At 52.7% G+C, this 18,135-nt stretch overlaps 7 protein-coding genes across 7 annotated transcripts; 3 read left to right on the forward strand and 4 right to left on the reverse strand.

The window, feature by feature from the left end:
* Positions 1 to 1,473: 1,473 nt before the first annotated feature.
* PG994_003645 (tyrosine phosphatase-like protein) lies at positions 1,474 to 2,328 on the forward strand (the record flags this gene model as incomplete). Its single annotated transcript, XM_066855054.1, has 2 exons — positions 1,474 to 1,767; positions 2,002 to 2,328. The coding sequence occupies 2 exons, from the start codon at positions 1,474 to 1,476 to the stop codon at positions 2,326 to 2,328; spliced, it is 621 nt and encodes a 206-aa protein (XP_066719332.1).
* A 1,404-nt stretch (positions 2,329 to 3,732) lies between these two features.
* On the reverse strand, positions 3,733 to 5,772 carry PG994_003646 (uncharacterized protein; the record flags this gene model as incomplete). The annotated part of the gene is made up of 5 exons (XM_066855055.1): positions 3,733 to 4,043; positions 4,135 to 4,751; positions 4,833 to 4,859; positions 4,926 to 5,260; positions 5,299 to 5,772. The coding sequence occupies 5 exons, from the start codon at positions 5,770 to 5,772 to the stop codon at positions 3,733 to 3,735; spliced, it is 1,764 nt and encodes a 587-aa protein (XP_066719333.1).
* A 903-nt stretch (positions 5,773 to 6,675) lies between these two features.
* Positions 6,676 to 7,347, reverse strand: PG994_003647 (anaphase-promoting complex- cyclosome- subunit 4 domain-containing protein; the record flags this gene model as incomplete). Its single annotated transcript, XM_066855056.1, has 2 exons — positions 6,676 to 6,708; positions 6,877 to 7,347. The coding sequence occupies 2 exons, from the start codon at positions 7,345 to 7,347 to the stop codon at positions 6,676 to 6,678; spliced, it is 504 nt and encodes a 167-aa protein (XP_066719334.1).
* A 930-nt stretch (positions 7,348 to 8,277) lies between these two features.
* Positions 8,278 to 8,888, reverse strand: PG994_003648 (uncharacterized protein; the record flags this gene model as incomplete). Its single annotated transcript, XM_066855057.1, has 2 exons — positions 8,278 to 8,606; positions 8,675 to 8,888. 2 exons carry the CDS (start codon positions 8,886 to 8,888, stop codon positions 8,278 to 8,280), a joined length of 543 nt encoding a protein of 180 aa, XP_066719335.1.
* A 621-nt stretch (positions 8,889 to 9,509) lies between these two features.
* On the reverse strand, positions 9,510 to 11,219 carry PG994_003649 (Coatomer subunit delta; the record flags this gene model as incomplete). Its single annotated transcript, XM_066855058.1, has 5 exons — positions 9,510 to 9,599; positions 9,657 to 10,450; positions 10,523 to 10,658; positions 10,711 to 11,154; positions 11,217 to 11,219. 5 exons carry the CDS (start codon positions 11,217 to 11,219, stop codon positions 9,510 to 9,512), a joined length of 1,467 nt encoding a protein of 488 aa, XP_066719336.1.
* Positions 11,220 to 12,722: 1,503 nt separating this feature from the next.
* Positions 12,723 to 12,914, forward strand: PG994_003650 (uncharacterized protein; the record flags this gene model as incomplete). The annotated part of the gene is made up of 1 exon (XM_066855059.1): positions 12,723 to 12,914. The coding sequence occupies one exon, from the start codon at positions 12,723 to 12,725 to the stop codon at positions 12,912 to 12,914; it is 192 nt and encodes a 63-aa protein (XP_066719337.1).
* A 13-nt stretch (positions 12,915 to 12,927) lies between these two features.
* On the forward strand, positions 12,928 to 15,507 carry PG994_003651 (uncharacterized protein; the record flags this gene model as incomplete). The annotated part of the gene is made up of 4 exons (XM_066855060.1): positions 12,928 to 13,284; positions 13,337 to 14,182; positions 14,233 to 15,427; positions 15,485 to 15,507. The coding sequence occupies 4 exons, from the start codon at positions 12,928 to 12,930 to the stop codon at positions 15,505 to 15,507; spliced, it is 2,421 nt and encodes an 806-aa protein (XP_066719338.1).
* Positions 15,508 to 18,135: the final 2,628 nt, after the last annotated feature.

The following is an 18,135-nucleotide window of genomic DNA, read 5'->3' on the forward strand; positions in this document are numbered from 1 at the left end:
CCCCCAATATTGTTTCAACTCTACAAGGTCTCTCGGTTGTGACATTTATACTCTTCTTTTTTCCAATCTCTCCGTGGTACTATGTTTGTGTGTGCATCTATGCGTTGTTTTCTTGACTACGGATATCAGCTGGCCAAGGATCTGTTGAAATGCATGCTAATATCGTTGAAGAAATTGAAAGAGAGATTCTTTACTTTTATTCGCCAATCACCAATACAGATATGGTTCGCTTCTGTCCATCGCCAAACCACGGCCATCAAGCCAACGTGCCGATAATCGCGCATTGCCCCTGAAACGTTCGTTGTTGGCATCACTGGCGACCGTGATTCCTCGGCGAGCCAGCATGGGGCCTATGGCGGTATGTGGTTCATGGAGATTGCCGTCTGTGGGGACCTCAGGGATCCAACCCATCCCTTGACACTTGCAACAAACAAGTCATGTATTATTTGCCTGATTTGACCGCTTTTACCTTTTCTCGTGTGTCTGAATCCGAGCTCTTGGCTGCCTGAAAATTGGCCAAAACCCCATGTGGGCATTTCTCCAAATCCCAAAACCGAAATCCTGGAGAAAGTCGATCCGTGACGCAACCACGGACTTGGTTTTTAGTGCATACGCACGCAAGTCAATTGTCAGTCAGTCAGTCAGTCAGTCAGTCAGTCAGGGTTCTTTTTCTGGCACACGACGGATACCACCTGCAAGGACCGCCGGCCCTCTTGGCTACATCAACGTTTATCCTGGAGGAGTAAAGTCTTTCGGTCCCCTGACGGGTTGCACCGAACTCAGGGACAGACACCGCACAGCCGCTTACTCTAACCATACTCGGACTTACTACTACGCCTCACTCACCACCACCTCGCTTGGGGGGTTGGTTTGATACCCAGACTCCTATTTTCCCCATCTATCTACTACCACTACACTACCACTATCTATACTACATACATATCTGATCGATCGCTATCAAATATATCTACCGCCCACTACCATCCAAGCTCCGCACCTAATCTACGGGAACCAACCCCAAACAACCCCTCCCGGTCTCTCTCTCCCTCCCCCGCAAAATATAGATACGTACCTTGCGCTGTATACTGGATACATACTAGGTACTGCTGCGCATTGCTTCTTATCTATCGCCTTGGCTTGCCGCTACTACTACTACTGCACTGTGCTACCACGGTTCACACTTGCAAAGTTGCATCCTGGTGTGCAGGTGTGCCGCGCGCGACTGGGGCTGAGACGGACGGGGAGATAAGGAAACCGCTTCCGTGTGCCGCGCACACGCATAAGCCCTGCTGAGGCTGCGGCTGCGGCTGTCTGGTCGGAGCTGGAAACGGACAAAAACGGGTAGCGAGTTAGCGAGCGGGAAGATAAGCCCAAGAGAGTAAAAAGGCGCACACGCAACGCAAACTCCGACTCACTACCTACCTCCTGCCAAGAGGCGAGGGAAGCAAGGAAAGGAAAAGAAAGGAGAAGACCATGGCGCTCATCAACGCGACGACGAAAAAATGGATCTACCTCATCACCTACAACACCCTCTCGTTCCTGCTGTGGACCCTCGTCACGCTCCGCGCCGTGAGGGTGCTGGTGCTCGGCCCCGACACGGACGAGTATGACGACGCGGCCGACGGCAGTTTGTACCGGCAGCTGCCGTTCCCCTTTTTGGCCTTCACCCAGACCCTGGCGTTCCTCGAGGTGGCGCACGCGGCGCTGGGGCTCGTGGGCGCGTCGGCCGCGACCACGGTGCTGCAGATTGGGGGGAAGAACCTTGTGGTAAGCTACTAGCCTCTCTATGCTTTCTTTTTCTTCGGTATTGTTCGTTCTATTTTGCATCTATCTCTCCACTACCGATGTGTATGTGTGTCTTAGTCCTAGGTGCGGGTGTGTCCTACCTCGGGATATACAGATATGTGCATGTATCATGTCTCGCTGTCCGCCTAGCCACTAGGGGGGGAGGCGTCTCAAGAACGTCTAAAGCCGCACTTGTTCTAACGCCCGGCGATCTAGGTATGGACCGTCATGGCGCGGTTCCCGGAACTCTTCCTGGGCACCGATAACGAAGGTAACAGCTTATGGGGCCAAAGGGGTGGCCCAACGGGTTTCGCGGGCTGTGTCCTGGCCTGGGGCTGCTCGGAGATGATTCGGTATGCCTTCTTCGTCGGGCAGCTGCTCAGGGGCGAGCCCTTCGGCTGGATCAAGTGGCTGCGGTACAACGCTTTCCTGGTCCTCTACCCTGTCGGCCTCGTCAGCGAGGCTTGGCTGGTCTATCTCGCCTCGTGCGGGCCTCGGATATCGGCCCCGTATATCGGGGTTATCTATTCCTGGGTTTGCTGACCTATCTGCCCGGTAAGCAGTCTCTCACTCTCTTGCTAGTTATTGTCCTATGCTTATGCTTTCCGCATCTGGAAATCGTTTGCACCCGAACCATCCCCCTCCCCCACACCCCTGGCTGATAAGCTGACTGACGTATTCCCCGACAGCTGGGCCGTATCTCTTTACCCATATGCTAAAGCAGCGCCGACGTGCTGTTCAAAGAAGAACATAGACAAATGCGATCGGCTTGTCATGAAACAAGCAAGTTGTCGATCATAAGATAATAGAAAAGTGGGATGGATTAATTGACAGGCTACTAGACTCTAAGAAGAAATAGAAAAAGAGGGAAATCATATTCCTCATCCACCTATATCGAGCCTGCCCATTGCTTAGCTTACCGTTCTTAGTCGTCATCATCGCTATGCTATGGAAACCTGGAAAAATGTCCCGAATGCTGCGTCCCGTACCCTTCCCCCCTAGGGTGGAGTCGCCGAAGAAGATGCGCTGCGCATGCGCCGACGTAAAAATAACCGCCCTCGGGAGGGCTGGGCCCGCTGGCGAGCTCTCCCGTAAAGGTTGAGACGTTGATCCACCTCGTCATGTCGTACTGCGGGAGGCCCCGGGCAGGCTTCCCAGGGTCGGCACGCCCCATACGCATATGCATCGATAACCTATAAAGATGTCTTCACAGTCAGCGTGGACCGTAGGGAATTCGGCGGGGTCGCCGGGGGGACCATGCCGATGTCAAAGTTGCGAGTACCGGCCACGTTGAGCTGCACGAGTGGGTGGGGGCTAGACCGTTGGGGAACTGGGCACGTATGTACATCATGGGGACATCGCGCATGCATGCCTGCAACCCTGGGATAAGGGAAGGGATCGACATGGGACGCTGTTGGCGGTGGTGTCAGGTTCAAGTTCAGGTCTGCTCGGAACGGCGTGAAGTCGTCAGTATTTGGATACATCATTATTTACATGACGCCCTTGGCCAGTACGTTCTTCGTTTGGTCGCTATCTGAGCATGCGTTTCCCGGACCATACCAAATTAACACCATTGCCCATGTATATGGCACTGGCATGTTTTCGATTGTCGTCCCTGGTCAAGTTCGAACTCTACAATGCAGGCACCGGGGACCACCGGATATGTATGTGTCCTTTGAATAATTATATCCCGCATGGGTGAATGTGTATCGAGAAGCAAATCCCCTACTTGGTGAAACTGCACGCACGAAGGTGCATAAATATTCGTTGGCATCAGGCACCGCTACAAAACGTCTCAGTTCATCACTTCCCACTTTCCCACATGGCGATTTCGTTCACGTGATGAATATGGTCTATCAATTCGACAGAGCAGTATTCTACAACTCGCTATAACCCGACAAATACAGACTAAAAGAACACAAAGCAATAATGTCGACTTTTTCCCGCCTATGTCCGCAGCTGGCCCTTCTTGGACCACTCCCGAAGCACGTTCTTCTGGATCTTGCCGGTGCTCGTCTTGGGCAGCTCCCGGACGACCTCGACCTCGCGGGGCACCATGAACTTGCTAATGGCGCTCTGGCCCTTGGCCCAGTCGATGAGGCCCTGGCCCTCCAGCTGCCGGCTCTCCTTGACCGTGATGTAGGCCTTGGGCCGCTCGCCCCAGTGCGAGTCCGGGACGGCCACTACGCCGGCCTCCAGCACGTCCGGGTGTTGGACGAGCATGCTCTCCAACGCCACCGAGGATATGTTCTCACCGCCTAGTGGTACCATGTCAGGCCAGGTTAGTATAAGAGTTACATACATACACGCTGTTGTTTTCCTCGAGGAGAGTTGGGGGTGGGAACTTACCGCTGATGATGATATCCTTGGCTCGATCCTGAATCTGCGCGCTCCCGTCTGGATGCCACGCGGCGAGGTCGCCCGAGTGCAGACCGCCCCCAAGGAACAGCTTCCTGGTGGCCTCGGGGTCCTTGTAGTAGCCCTTGGCGCAGATGTTGCCGAAGAAGACGATCTCGCCGATCTCCTTACCGTCCTTGGCGACGTCGACCAGCACGCCGTCCGGCTGGTCCGTCTTGACGACGCGGATGGGCAGGCTCGTGATGAAGCCGTGGCCCTGGCGCGCCATCTTGGCGTACTTGTCGGGCCGCGGCAACGCGTCCCACGCCGGCATTGGGTACCCCTTGGTGATGGGGCCGTACGTCTCCGTCATGCCGTAGACGTGCACGGGCTGCAGGTTGAGGTCCGTCATCTGCTCGAACAGGTGCGCTGTCGGCGGGCTGGCCGCCACCGTCACCTTGACCGGCTCGGGCAGCTTCTCGGCCTCGGGGGACGCGCACAGCAGCGTGTTGACGGTCGGGGCTGCGTTGAAGTGGGTGATCTTCTCCTCTTTCAGGAGCTTCCAGATCAGGGGGTAGTCGATCTTCCGTAGGCAGTAATGAGTTCCTCTTACAGCGGTTACTGACCAACTAATAGAGTTATATTAATTCATAATCCATTCTCAAAGGAAGAAGTATCGTTCTCTTCGTTCAGAGATTGATAAAACTTACGGAAACGTCCAACCCATGGCATGGAACCTGTCTTTGCGTCAGTAACCCATTTTATCTTCTTGTCTGCTCAGTTGGATAGATCATAATACATACATGGGAAGGGTCCAGAGATACCTGCATCGACCGGTGCCATTGTAGTTGAGGCCCGACTCGATGATATTCGCCAGGCTGGCCAAGTACGCACCCCTATGCGTCATGACGACTCCCTTTGGCCGTGACGTGGTCCCCGACGTGAAGGGGATGGCGATGGTAGCGTCCTCATCGCCGCCGGCGCACCGCTGCGAATAGAGCCCCGCCCACCCCTTGCTCCCCTGCGCGACGTCGTGCTTAAGCCCCTCGAGCACAGCCTCGTCGAACTCGCCGCCGAGCTCCCCTCGGTCGCGTCCGTGTCGGCATCGACGATGAGCGGGACGCCGGCGTGCGCCTGCCTGAACTCGTCCAGCAGCGCGACGTACTCATGGTCGACGACGATGGCATCAACTTCCGCAAAGTCGAAGATGTACGTGATGTCCGCGGGCTTCAGCCGGTAATTGACGGGCACGATGACGCCGCCCGACGCCGCGATGCCGTAGATGCTCTCCAGGAAGGCCGGCGTATTCGTGGCCAAGACGCCGACGCGCCGGTACCCGTGCTTCTGCAGGTAGTAGGCGAGCCCCCGGGCGCGGTCCGCGAACTCGATGTAGGACCGCCTCAGGACGCGGTCGTTGGCGGTGACGTGATAGATGGCCGTCGCGTCGGGCTCGATGGACGCCGCGCGCTCCAGGAAGAACGTGGGCGAGAGCTGGTGGATGTGGTGGTTGTGGGTATACTCATTATCAGCAGCAGCAGCAGCAGCAGCAGCAGCAGCGGTAGCTGGAGGAGGCGGCGCCGGTGCAGGCGGTTTCGAGGAACCCCCCAAATGCCCAAGGATACTCCTGAGGCGCGAGGTGGCTCCGGACATGACGATAGCCTCACTTTTGCTGCGGCTTTGAAGGCGGGTTTTTCCGACGATGATTACTGTGTAGCCACTGTGTTATATACCAGTCCAGGCAGTAGTAGTAGTAGTAGTATTAAACCCGTCTTGATGAGCTATTCACGTACAATCAGAGGGCGATGGTCAATACTAACGGTGCATACAAAGACGTGTTTAATAACTTAGATAAAAGGGGAGTCAAGCCATTGCTAAAAGGGCATCACTCGGCAATGGGTGAGAAACGGTCAGAAGTTTACCCCAAGCTTTCGCTATGTCATTGGAGGCGGGCGCTGACTCCGTAGGCTCGGCCTAGGGGAACTGAGGTAGTATGCGGGGGAAGCCTACCACCAATGGTCCGGGGTAAAATGGGACTCAATCCCACCACACACTAGCTTCAACCAGCAAGGGATGTACATTCCCATCTCGCTCAGGCAGGTATCGTCTACATGAATTTCTCAGGCAGGCTAAGGACCCGATAAAGCTGCATATCTTCGCCCAGGAGGCAGACTCTTGCCGGCAAATGGCCCCTCTGCTTACTTGCCCCTCTGATTTCCATCTGAACAGGATCCCATCCACCATCGGCCGGGACCATCATGTTCGGGAATACGCTGGTCACTTGCTCGGTGCGGAGCACATGCGGTACAGTCGGTTGCCCCGCAACGTAGTTTGTATATCCTAGTTCGGCGGATTGATGAGGAATTCGAATGATTCGCATTTCGTCTTTTGTGTTTTGCGTCAGTGTTGGGTTCTCGGGATAGTAAAAGCGTTACTTACCATTGACTGATATCAGCGCAAGCAAGGAGTCCCCATGCAGGAACTTGATATCAATGATCTTTGCTTCTCCAAGCGACAAGCAAGAGTATGATGTTTTGGTGGCTCCGCTGATTCCATTTACAACACTGGCCTCGGTGCGGTATAGATGAACTATGGGTCAAGTTAGTGGAGTGGTCCAAATAATGCCGCGGCCGGGTCTCACCGTTGCTGGGCTGTTCATCCTGCGAAACAGCGGTGAAAGTCAAGCTGTTGATAGTGTTCTTGAACTGAATTAGTGAATGGAGAGGTAAGCATTGCGCAGGCAAGAGAAAGACTCACCTCATGCTCAGTGATAGACATGCTGACATCGAGCTTCGACACGCGGTTCTCTAGCTCAATCCTTGTGGGCTGCCCGAAACGAACACTACGCCTCTCGGCCTCAGCAATTCCATTGAACACCGCGCTCGCCTTGTCCACCAGGTAATTCACGAGGAACTCGACCTGGGGGAGAACACCACCTTCAGGTTGGCCGAGCTCTTGGGACCTGATCTGCTTGTCGAGCATCTCCAGCACAGACGATCCGTTCTCAGCCTGTTGCCGGTCCTTCCCCGAATCTTCCGGTGAGACGTTACTTAGATACGCTCTTAGAGGGCTGGCCTTCATACACTGTTGAATGTACGTCAGGATCTTGCCGTGCTCCATAGTAGCTTCCTTCTCGGACAGCTCTTCGGATATAGTTGATGAAGCCAACCGGTCGATTTCGAACCGGAGCCAGGTAGAGAAAGAATGGAAGAGTTCCAGCTCTTCCATCACTAATAAGAGGATCTTGTTCCCTACGAGCATCAGGCACGAAACAATGTCCATAACTGTGGTGATCTGTGCCGCAGTGAAACCGATGTCGTTCTTCGAGTCGTGAAATCGCGCTATGCCCAGCAAACGGCTTAGTATAAGGGCGATCCGTTCTAGCGACGGCAGGAAGTTCTCATGTACAAGGCTCCGGAGTCCTTCTAGTCCGGAACTGACCGCCTTATCCCATCGTTTATGACCCTATTGTGTGTAAGCAGAGAGACGCGCTATCATGGAGTAGGAGGTAGGTCTTACGCGTTCTGCTAGCTGGTCAACTAGCCATTCCTTCACCTCCGGGAAGGTGTGTCCTGTCACGACCGAGTGGTACATGGCCTGTCCGATATCCATTTCACCGTAATTTCCGGCCTCTTTGAGTGTTTCGTTGATACTGTTCAGAAATTTGCTTGGCAATTCTCTGGTGGCCTGCCATTCATATAACATGCGCAGCTGTACTTGCTTGACATATCTGAGTAGCTTTTGTAGAGTTGTTGTTTTAAAAGCCAGCAAGGAAAGGTTTTCGGGGAGGAATATATAAACGTTAAGTCCCAGGGGACTACATATAGAACATTGGACCCGCTGTCTGTTACCGATTGGAACACGAGGAGTGTGTCGAGACATCCGGGTGGGAGGCATGTGCTGACAGCTTCAGGGCACTACCTTGACCAGAGGGGCCTGGTATCTTGAAGCGAAATGTTCCGATGACGAAGGAGTCGTAGATACTAAGGTGGATGTGTCCGTCATCGGACCCGACGACCATAATGTCGACCTCATCACTGCTCCCTGGCGAGAGGGGACAGAACAGAAACTCCAAAGAAGCTCTTGTGGTGAAAACATACATGTCATCGCTATATACCATTAGTTCGCATCGCACGTGCCTTGGGAAATAGATCTGGCTTACCCAGAACCACCCGACGCAGGCAGAGGACTGATCTTGGGGAGTGCCGTCTCGATATCGAGGAACGTCAGCTCCCTCGGCAAGTCCAAAACATCCTTGCGGTCGCTTTCGTCGGTACCATTGAGTGACAAGCCTTGCAAGGCTGCAGTCACTGATTCGGTAGCCTGAGGAGATGACCGTCTATCGGTGCGATTCTGCGCCCAGCCGATGTAGGTGATGGCACGGCTGCTGCCAGCCTCGCACACGGGGATCTGGTGGATGGCTTTATTGTTCTCCAAGCCCAGGAGCCTGACACACCCGTCGCTCCATCCGACAGCAAGAAATTGGCCTAGCATGCAGTGATTAACAGGGCGGGACGGACGACGACATGCGACGAACGGGCTGAGTCAAACTTACCATTGGGCTTCCAACGCAGGGCCTGCACCGACTCTTTTTCGCCGCGCTGGCTGCTCTTCACGACGACTTGGCCATTCGACCGCCATATCTGCAAAGTTTTGGACCCTGCTGCTCCAGCGAAGAGCTCGATGGTGGGATTGTAGGTGAGCATGCCATCATGTCTTTGGTCCAGCACAGTGTGGCTCATGAGCCCAAGCTGGACAGGCTCGGCCATTACTGGAGCTTGAAAACCGGCGTATTATCGCGGGGCCTGGTCATACTTAAACGGATGGATGGCTCGGACTTTTGCCCAGGAACATAGTGCTGGGGAATATTGAGAGAAAGAGGATCACTTAACGCGCCTTGACGCGATTACTTGGGAGGTGCACCAATGCGAGTGGAAGTGTTCTTGCGTTTTCGGAACCACAGTGTTGCTTGTTAGTTTCGACACTTGCTCCAAATTCCATATTCCACACACCACAGGACTTCCTTGCCATGCTTGTACGCATACCAACCAGATGGTTTATTTACTTACTTTTCGTATGCTAAAGATATGTTTACAAATCAGTGAGAGAGAAACAAGCCATTCCGCCAATTTTTGATGCAATGTTTTCTTTTCATCATCTCGGAAATACTTCCAGTACATCACCCATAGTAAGGTATAAGCACCATCTGTATGCATTTCATAGCGTCTGCTTTGGACAGATTACAAGTAAATCGCGCGATATCAAGTATTGCGTTTGCATCAAAGGCGCGATGCTCTATAGACTTATTTGCTAGCCGCCATAGCCCTCTAACCACTTTACTTTTCGCTGTGAAACCGAAGTACTGAACTCCATCCCCTTTCCAGGACTATTTACTCGACTAGATAAGAGTCTGCCGAGGACTTGATGTCCTTGGAGAATGTAACCTCTTCGTTCATTTCAACCAGCGATACCGACGAGACCTAGTTTAAACGCCTGTTAGCACAGTTTCAAGAGAGTGAAAGAAGTCGGGTACTTACATCTACGTCGACATATGGTGATGTCTTGGAGAACCGCACTTGCATCGGGAAGAACTCGTTCTCGTCGTCTGCCTGGGCCTCGAACTCAAACGAGCCAGTCGGTTCGTCCGCCGTCACTGTGCCAATCGACCATTCTAAGCTATCTCCTGAAACCTCGTAGGTTGCATCGAAACTAGAAACCGAAGGCTCGCTTGTGACATAGGGAATCACCACGCTAACATCCTTCAGCTCCTCTCCTCCAGTCAGCTCGTACTCGACGGTAAGGCCGTAGTTGCCCTCAGAACCCTTGTTGACCCAAACAGTGAACTGGATCGGCACGGCAGTGGCATCGTCTGTCTTCGGGGTGGCTCTCCACCTCAGCACACCGACGGCGTTGTTGACGGGGAAGCCGCGCGCAACATTGCTCATCTGGATGACCTTGGAACTGTTGAAAACACCCTTGTCGACATTAGGATGCGTGCGGAACTGCGCGCCGTGGGAGGGGTGGGCCGAAAGGTCAAGTTTGACCTTGGTCAGGCTTGGGTCGGAGATTCGCAACGTCAGATCTCCGCTGACAGCGAGTGAGTTCACAGCTCCTTCTCTTGACAACTTCGCCGATATGGACTCGTTGATAGTGACGTGGATGGCATCCCGATCGAGGGTAGAAGACATTCGGGCAGCGGCGGGCTCGGCGGCAGGCGTCGGCGCAGCGACAGGAACGAGGGGTGAATCGTCCACTTCCGAGCCCATATCGCCCCGCACACGCTCGAACATGTCGGTTGTCTTGGACTTCTTCCCCAATTGCATTCCTTGCCCTTCAAAGCAGGCTTGTGGGCAGTCTTGTTCTTCTCGGCTTCGTAGCTATCGTATGTATCTTGCGAAGGGACGGGTAGGCGGCGTGTACGTGGGGTAAATAGGCGTTCGTGGGACACCGGCGCGGCCACTTCGTGCGGCATCCTTGCGCTGCATCTCGAGCTGCTTCGCCTTCCGCTTGCGCTCTTCCGTGGCTTCCAGTTCCTTGTTCTGTAGTTGCCGTTAGCATCCCCTCCAGCACCCCTGCTACTTTCAGACATACCCTAGCAATGATCTCCTGGATGCGCTCTTCATGGGACTCCATTTCGAGGAAAGTCTTGATCTGGCTGATGGTCAAGTTCTCCCGGTAGCCCAAGGTGACCAGCTCGTCAAAAGCACTGAGCAGTTCATAGGCATTTCGGAGAATTTCGCGCTCGTCCAAACTCTTGCATGTGCTGGTGACGACTTGGGCGAAGAGATGAAGCGAGTTGATGTCCTGCAGGATGTTGGATTGGCGGTTGGTGATGAGGACCATGTACAGCTCGTCCAGGGGCTGGTAGACGAAGCGGACATTGTCCTGCTCCACGGTGGTATGCTGTGTGCTCGAATCGGCGAGCTTCGGGAAAGACGCTAGGAGAGCCTCGATTCGCGATCGGGGCATTTCGCGGAACTGTCTGGAGAGGACAGCCTTGCCCCCTCGGGTGCAGATGGATGCAGCCAGGACAACCTAAAGGGGCGGCGTGTAAGCAGTTTGGCAATAGCCAGGTGTACTCTCGATATGTCGCCTACCATCTTGTATGTATGTGTGTTGACTGGAACACGGCTATAATACTATGCGAAAGGGAATTGCGCCAACAGCGGCTGTACAATGGATGGATTTGTTGTCTCTAACTGAGGTCGTAATCAATCGTGAATCTCAGGTGCACGATTGATACAAGCACAGCTGTCCCCAAAGGACATGGAGCCAATTCAGGGATTAGATGTGGGATGTGGCCCGTGAGGAGCTGAGCCACAGCCGAATCTCCTTGGATTTAGGTACGGGGTAGGTAGCAGCTGGGAAAGTGGTGTGGCTGATGTACAGTGTGAATTCCCAGGTGCCTATGCCTTCAATTTATTTGAGTTCGGAGGCACTCCTACGGGCAGAGCACATTCAAAGGCCTACCTACCTCATAGCAGAAGTAAATCAACAGGCTCACAGGTGGCCTGCAGGATACTGTAAACGTACAAACGTAAACAGGCTTACTGAAGGCAGCCTACATGCAGATTGGCATGTGAATATTATTTCGGTAGATGATGAAAATGCACATATGTATGCATACACATTGATGTATCCTCAAAAAGCAACGATGCTGCTTTGGCAGACTGCAGGTGCTTAATTTAGCACCTAAATTCACTTGGGTCATCAGCCACAGCACAACTGCTGCGCGCTGGAATACAGTATGACCTCACGTAAGGCCAACCCACCTGCCACCCACGCGTTAATTGGAATGCTGGCCTTGCAAAAGCGTGTTGGTGTCAACCTAAAACGGTTAATAATCCAACCATCCATCCACCCATTACTTCACAATCAAAGGATTCTGCTAATCGCCACACTCTTTTCATTCTTCCTTCCTACCTATTGATTGTCCATCCCAGACCAGGATCAAACTCTTCATCGTCTGGACCCTGCCTGTACAGATCGCAATCGTAACTGCCTTGTCCGATCCGAAAGACCGATCATTGTCCGAACTGAAGCTGACGCTTTCAACCACGTACCGATATACCAGCCCGTCTTCCATCACTCTGTCGGCGTAGTTGCTGTGAGATTGGGTTCTGGGATTTTACCGTACCTATTATCTTGTGACGCGCATCTCCAAATCGTCAGAGATTGTGGTTCCGGTTACCTAGCAGCAAGTCGCAAGGATCCGTTCTCCGAGTGCAGCAACTTGGTTATCGGATTGTTTCGACCAACAGCACAACCATACCCAGGACCGCTTGCGCCCAACAAATTTGCTGGTGTTTCCGGCCACAATCAACAGCAAACCAGCAGTTATTTCGCAACAAATGATTTGGCAAGACTTTACAGCAACATACAAACTTGGTTTAGGGAGTCTCGGGCTTGTTTTTGCCAGCAACCGTGATAGACCGCTGCTGGATTAGGACTCCTTTGTTCGTTTTCCGGCTTCGTAGGAGTTTTCCATGGTCTTCTCAAGGCAACGGTCTCGCAGTCTGTCGAATCGATTTATTTCTTCTCAACATCAGTACCACCGCCTGTAAACAGTCAGCACCTGAGTAGTGTTGATAAACCTATCCACAATGACGGATGAAGATATGGAGATCATTACTGGCAATAGCCACACCGATCAAGTTGAAGATATTGATATAGATCTCAACTACACCTCTGGACAGATGGATGATGACATGATACTTGGCGATTACGACCAGATCGCTGACGGCCAACCACACAGCCCTGAAGCAGGAGATGAGCAGATGGCAGAGGGGAGATGATGCGTCGTATGGGATGGTCGATGCTGACGAGATCGATTACAATGAGGTGGCCGACCCAGCCAATGACCATGACATTGAAATCGGCGACACCGACGACAACTCGTGGCAGCCAGAGTCGGTTGCCATGGTGCAGGAGCATGGAGATGCGCAGACTTCTGTTGATGAGGTTGATTTCGCTATAGTCGCAGATGCTAATGACGTTGAAGCCCAAGATGCCACAGAGGTCGGGGGCGAGGTCTGGCTTGAAGGCCAAACCTCGAATGTCGCAGATCTACCCTCAGCTGCCGCACAAACATCTCCTATACCGGAGGCACAGAAGGATTCCTCAAATGCTATCGAGACCATCCCTAGCAACGTTGACCATACGGAGGTATCAAACGGCGCTTTAAGCCCTGTAACCTCGAATAACCCTCCCAGCATAGAAATTGGCAGTACTGCTCCGCGGGAGCAGGGAACACAGCAGCCGGGCATGCAAGAGGGAGCATCAAGAGGAGCCTCACGAGGAACCCCAGGAGGAGTATCAAGAGGAACGCCTTGATGGGTACGAAGAGGAGCATCAAGAGGAGCATAATGGAGAGCATCTCGAAGAATATCCCGGTGAATACCAAGAGGGATTCGAGGAACTCGATCAAGGCTTTGGTGAAGATGATCAAGAGCAAGAGGGGGCAGAAATGGGTGCATCCGAGGTTGTTGGTGCCGACGCCACCGGCGAAGGTCCTGAACCGTCGATGGATCTGCAGCATCTCGAATCAGGTGAACCCAATGGAGGGGATCATGTAGAGGATGCACAGGCTACAGATGAGTGGCCTGGAGAAAATCTTGGCATTTCTGACGGGGTCCAGGCAGGCGTTGACTCTCATGAGACCGCCAGCCAAGTCGAGCAGCAGGTTCCTTCCCAAACCCATGAGGATGCTCCAGTCGCACAGAGTTCATCTCCCCTTGCGAATTCTGCCAGTGCGGAAGACGATAATGCTGGGGAGAGCAAGACCGTTGGGCCATTGCCGCACCCGCAAATCACTGCTACTGAGGATCCGTCAGCTATTGCCGCTCGGTATGACATCGTTGTCCAATATGGAGATTCGGATTATCAGCTCTTTGCTAAGTCCACGGAGGATGATCCGAATCGCTACTTTCTGAGCGACCGATCCACGTTAGACTTGCCATTGGCTGAATTTCTGTCGAGTATCCGCGAGGTTATAGCTCAGGAACTCTCGCCCTTGGATGAGCTTGTAATGAGCATCGATGGGTTGGGCGTTGAGTTTGCAGAGGTACGTTCCGCTTCCTCAATTGCTTAAGCCTTGACACTGACTCGTGACAGACTACGACTCGTGATTTTATCGAAAGATATACATTCGGTGATATGCTGGTGTTGTACGACAACCTTGCAAGCAATGACGATGCAGACTTCAGACCTGATATCCACATTGTTCTGCAGGTGCGACCTAATTGCAGTCAGCGACTTGCTGCACTAGTGGACCAAGCCAACTCCGGTCGAGGTCTGAGTGATGTAGCTCTTTACCGTGATTCACCCCAGCTCGATGATGACGACTTCGATGAGGATTTTAAGGAGTACGAAGAGGATGAAGCCCTCGCGATAACCCCCGAACCCGAGAACGATGAGTACCACGATGACGTCGACGACGAGGCGGATGACAATCATCAACCAGACGAGCAGAAGGCTCTCGAGTACACAGAAAACGACGATCAAGACCAACGTTCGGACTCCCAAGAGGTAAATGGCCAATCTGCTGACATACCAAAGTCGCCTGGAGAGGACGAAGCAGAAGTGGCCAACGTGGACGACGATTCACTGAACGGCAATGATGAACTGGATCTCGGCCCGGCTAAGCAGGGTAATACCCCTTTTTTCTCAAGTTCTCCTGCGGTGCATTGCACGGGAAACCCCAGCGAGTGCTTATACGATGACTGCTTTCTTATGGATCTCTCGGATGATGGCGATGACCATCAACCTGGTCTTTCGAGCCCGGTGGTAGCCCAGTCTTGTTTTCATGGCACCCCGAGTGCGCCTAATCATGCATCTCATAGCAAAGTCTATCAGGACACAGTCTTACTTCCCAATACGTCGGATGCTAATTCAAAACGCTCTCAAGATCAACCAGGCTCCAACGGAACACAGGGTCAACCGATCAATCATAACGATGAACCTCTTACTCAGAACGGACACGGGTCAGACGCGTCTTCGCATCATACCAGTGTCACAGCTACCTTGAACGGAGACGATCAGGATGAGATCGACTACTCTGACGATGAAGATGGTGACGACCAGGATGCTGCAAACAGTATCTTACAAGATGGGATTACTACCCAAGAACCCACAGCGCCGACCAAGTCGCAAACCGCTGCCGACGATGAGATTACTTGGGAATCAGAGGATGAGGACGCGGGTGATGCGGCCAATACCACACCTTCCAAAGTGTCGGCACAAGTGTCGCCGACAACGAGAAAGCGCACACGATCTGCTTCTAACGCGGCAGATGACGAGGCACCTCCTAGTAAGCTTCTCCCATTCATATTGTCGACCCCAAAAATGCATGGCTAACTCGGTGCAGGTGCTAGACCTCGTCTGTCATGATCATCTGCGAATCCCTCCTATTTTCCGGTTCTTTTCGCGTAGTACTGATCTTTACACTCCCCCTTCTAATTGCGACCATCCCCGCAGCTATTGGGGAAATCTCGAGACTGATATCGTTTTTCGACGGTCTCGGTCCTTGCTATACTTTCTCGAAAAGTATAGTCGGTCTTGCCTTTGATACTAACGAAAACAGATTGATATCGGTTCGATTGTCCTTGTTTGGTAAGTAAACGAACATGTGTCGGCTGCCCAAACGCTGCACACCATAGTGTTATTTCTGGAGTTTTCGACGTCCAAAGCTTCCAGGTTTCGCCAAATTGATACCCACGCTTTCGGTCTTACAGACCACTCTAATCGCTGCGTAACTGCAACGAGAAGCAGAGTCTTTATTTTTAGGTCCTAGGGGCGTTCAAGAGTCTTGGGGTTACTTTACGAAAAGAAGATAATTCCCGGAATGGGGAATCAATGGAGGGTATACCATTCCAGCGTTTTGGTTTTCTGTTTTCCCCGAGGCATTCGCAGAGGCGGTACCTGTATGAGTACGCACGCAATGTCTGCGGCGGCACAAGGACGAACCATCATAACAGCAAAGGAGAAGAGAAGGAGAACAAGAGAAGTTGCTCGGGAGCTGTTGGTGATGTTTACACATCGGAGACACAAACCTCCGGCGACATAGCTAGCTGGAAGATGAACTCGAGATCCGGATCTAATGTAGGCTTTGGTAATAGATCAAGCTGCTGGCCTGGTATCTGAGGTGGACATATCACAATTTCTCTGTGGTAACTCTGTGTTAGTGTTGAGGAAGGGACACTGAAGTCGCGGCGGCGACGGCGGCGGCATCGTAGTAGTTTAGTACTGAGTTGATGAAGCCAGCTAGTTCCTGGAGGCAATTGATGATATCGTCCTTGCAGATGAGTTTGGGATTCTTCCTGGATCCCGTCTTCTGATTTTCTTCTTGTGTCAATCGGCAAGCAGGCTATTCCTCCAGTTGCTCCACGCAAGTGAAACAATGAAGTGCAAAAAGACTCGCTCTCGTCGACGCGTTAGGATAGATGGATAGGATATGGCGTTGCGGGCGTGCCCCGACACAGGGTCCTACGGATAGATATCATCGAATTTCCTTTGATTATATGAGCATTTATGCAGAACGGCGATTCCCATATTGGTATTTGACGCCATCCACATCTTCAGTGATTACTTACCTAGTCCACGAACTACAACCAGGCATTCTCCAGCATCTCAGCTATCTCGTCACTCGTCGCCGGCCCATAGGGGAGACTCGGCCGAAGAGTGGACAAAAAGTCGGTGTCACGTGAAATGACGACATGCAGGGGTCTTTACTCAAATATAGTATTTGCTCAGGCTAGCTCTGGAAATGGGAATGTGAGAGAGCCGCACACTCACCGTCAACCGAAGGAGAAAAAAAGTATCACCATAGAGTGACCGGTCCTGGTTCGGGATGCGCCGTTGACCGCCTGCCGCTGAGGGTGCATTGTGTGCACTATGCGCTGCTAGCTCGTGGGGTCCGCTATCCTAGCTCTGGAATCTATGCGTGTGTGGTGTGGAAGGGAGGGGGGATATTTCTGCCGGACGGTTAAAACCTAGCAGATAGAAAAACGGAACGAGGCCGCACTTTGTAGCCGCTTGGCACCGCCTGGCCGGTCGGCTTAACAAGCAATGAAGGTATACTATTACTACACTTACACGCCATTAACTAGCACTTCCTCTTAGGCACGTAATGGCCGCGACTGATTAGTTCTTGGGTTTCTGGCCCTCTATCAGGCCCCTCCTCCCCTCCCCGTATCGTGTCCGTGGGCAGGTGAGCTTTGAATGACACTCACCACTCGGAGCAATAAGGGTTGGACTGTGCAGGTCATCCATCATCATCATAGTAGTAAACAAGGGGCCCCATATAATAATAACCTTGGCATATCACGCGACATTTGGGCGTAATCAGGGTATTTTCATTACTCAATCGTTTGCTGATAGCGCAATTACCCGGACTGCGACATCGACAACGCCAACCCCGGATGTCGTGATGTGATTGCAAGAATTGATGCAGCAGACTGAGCCTCGAAGTCGTCAGGAATTCGTCGGCAGCAGCAAAGGTTCGAGCAAATGAGGCTCTTTTCTCTATTTAGCAAGTTGCTAGATTGCTCCGAGGTTAGCGCAACAAGCCGGGACAAGACTTTAGGGGGGCGATCATGGTGTGCTGGCTTCCTGGTTGACAGTTGCTTTTGCGCATCTGGAGCTGGGCGAAAAAGCTTGGTCAGAGTTGGCAATGTCTTCGATTGCTGGGCAAGCGCTGGGCAGAAGCTTGATACTACATAAGTAGAACTCGATAATTGACGATCACGCCCGGAATTGCCATTTGCCTCGCACGAAAAAGGAACATCCTTTTTCTCGAGTCATAGGCCAGTCACTATCGAGCAATTGCAATCGCGACTCATTCGACGGCTGAATTGTGAATGCAACGTGCCATGGGGATACACCCACAAACGTCAGCGGCGCGCGGCAAAACCGCTTCGCTTCTGCAGGTACCCCGTGTTTGCAGGCCGGGAGGCATCCCAGCATCCCTACGTTGCAAGTTGACAGCTGATAAAGATTGTCTTGCCGCCGATATGAGGG

Source organism: Apiospora phragmitis (genome assembly GCF_038363925.1).
Source record: "Apiospora phragmitis strain CBS 135458 chromosome Unknown utg000004l:1.0-3135199.0:1.0-3139288.0, whole genome shotgun sequence".
In the NCBI taxonomy this organism is placed as follows: Eukaryota; Fungi; Ascomycota; class Sordariomycetes; order Amphisphaeriales; family Apiosporaceae; genus Apiospora; species Apiospora phragmitis.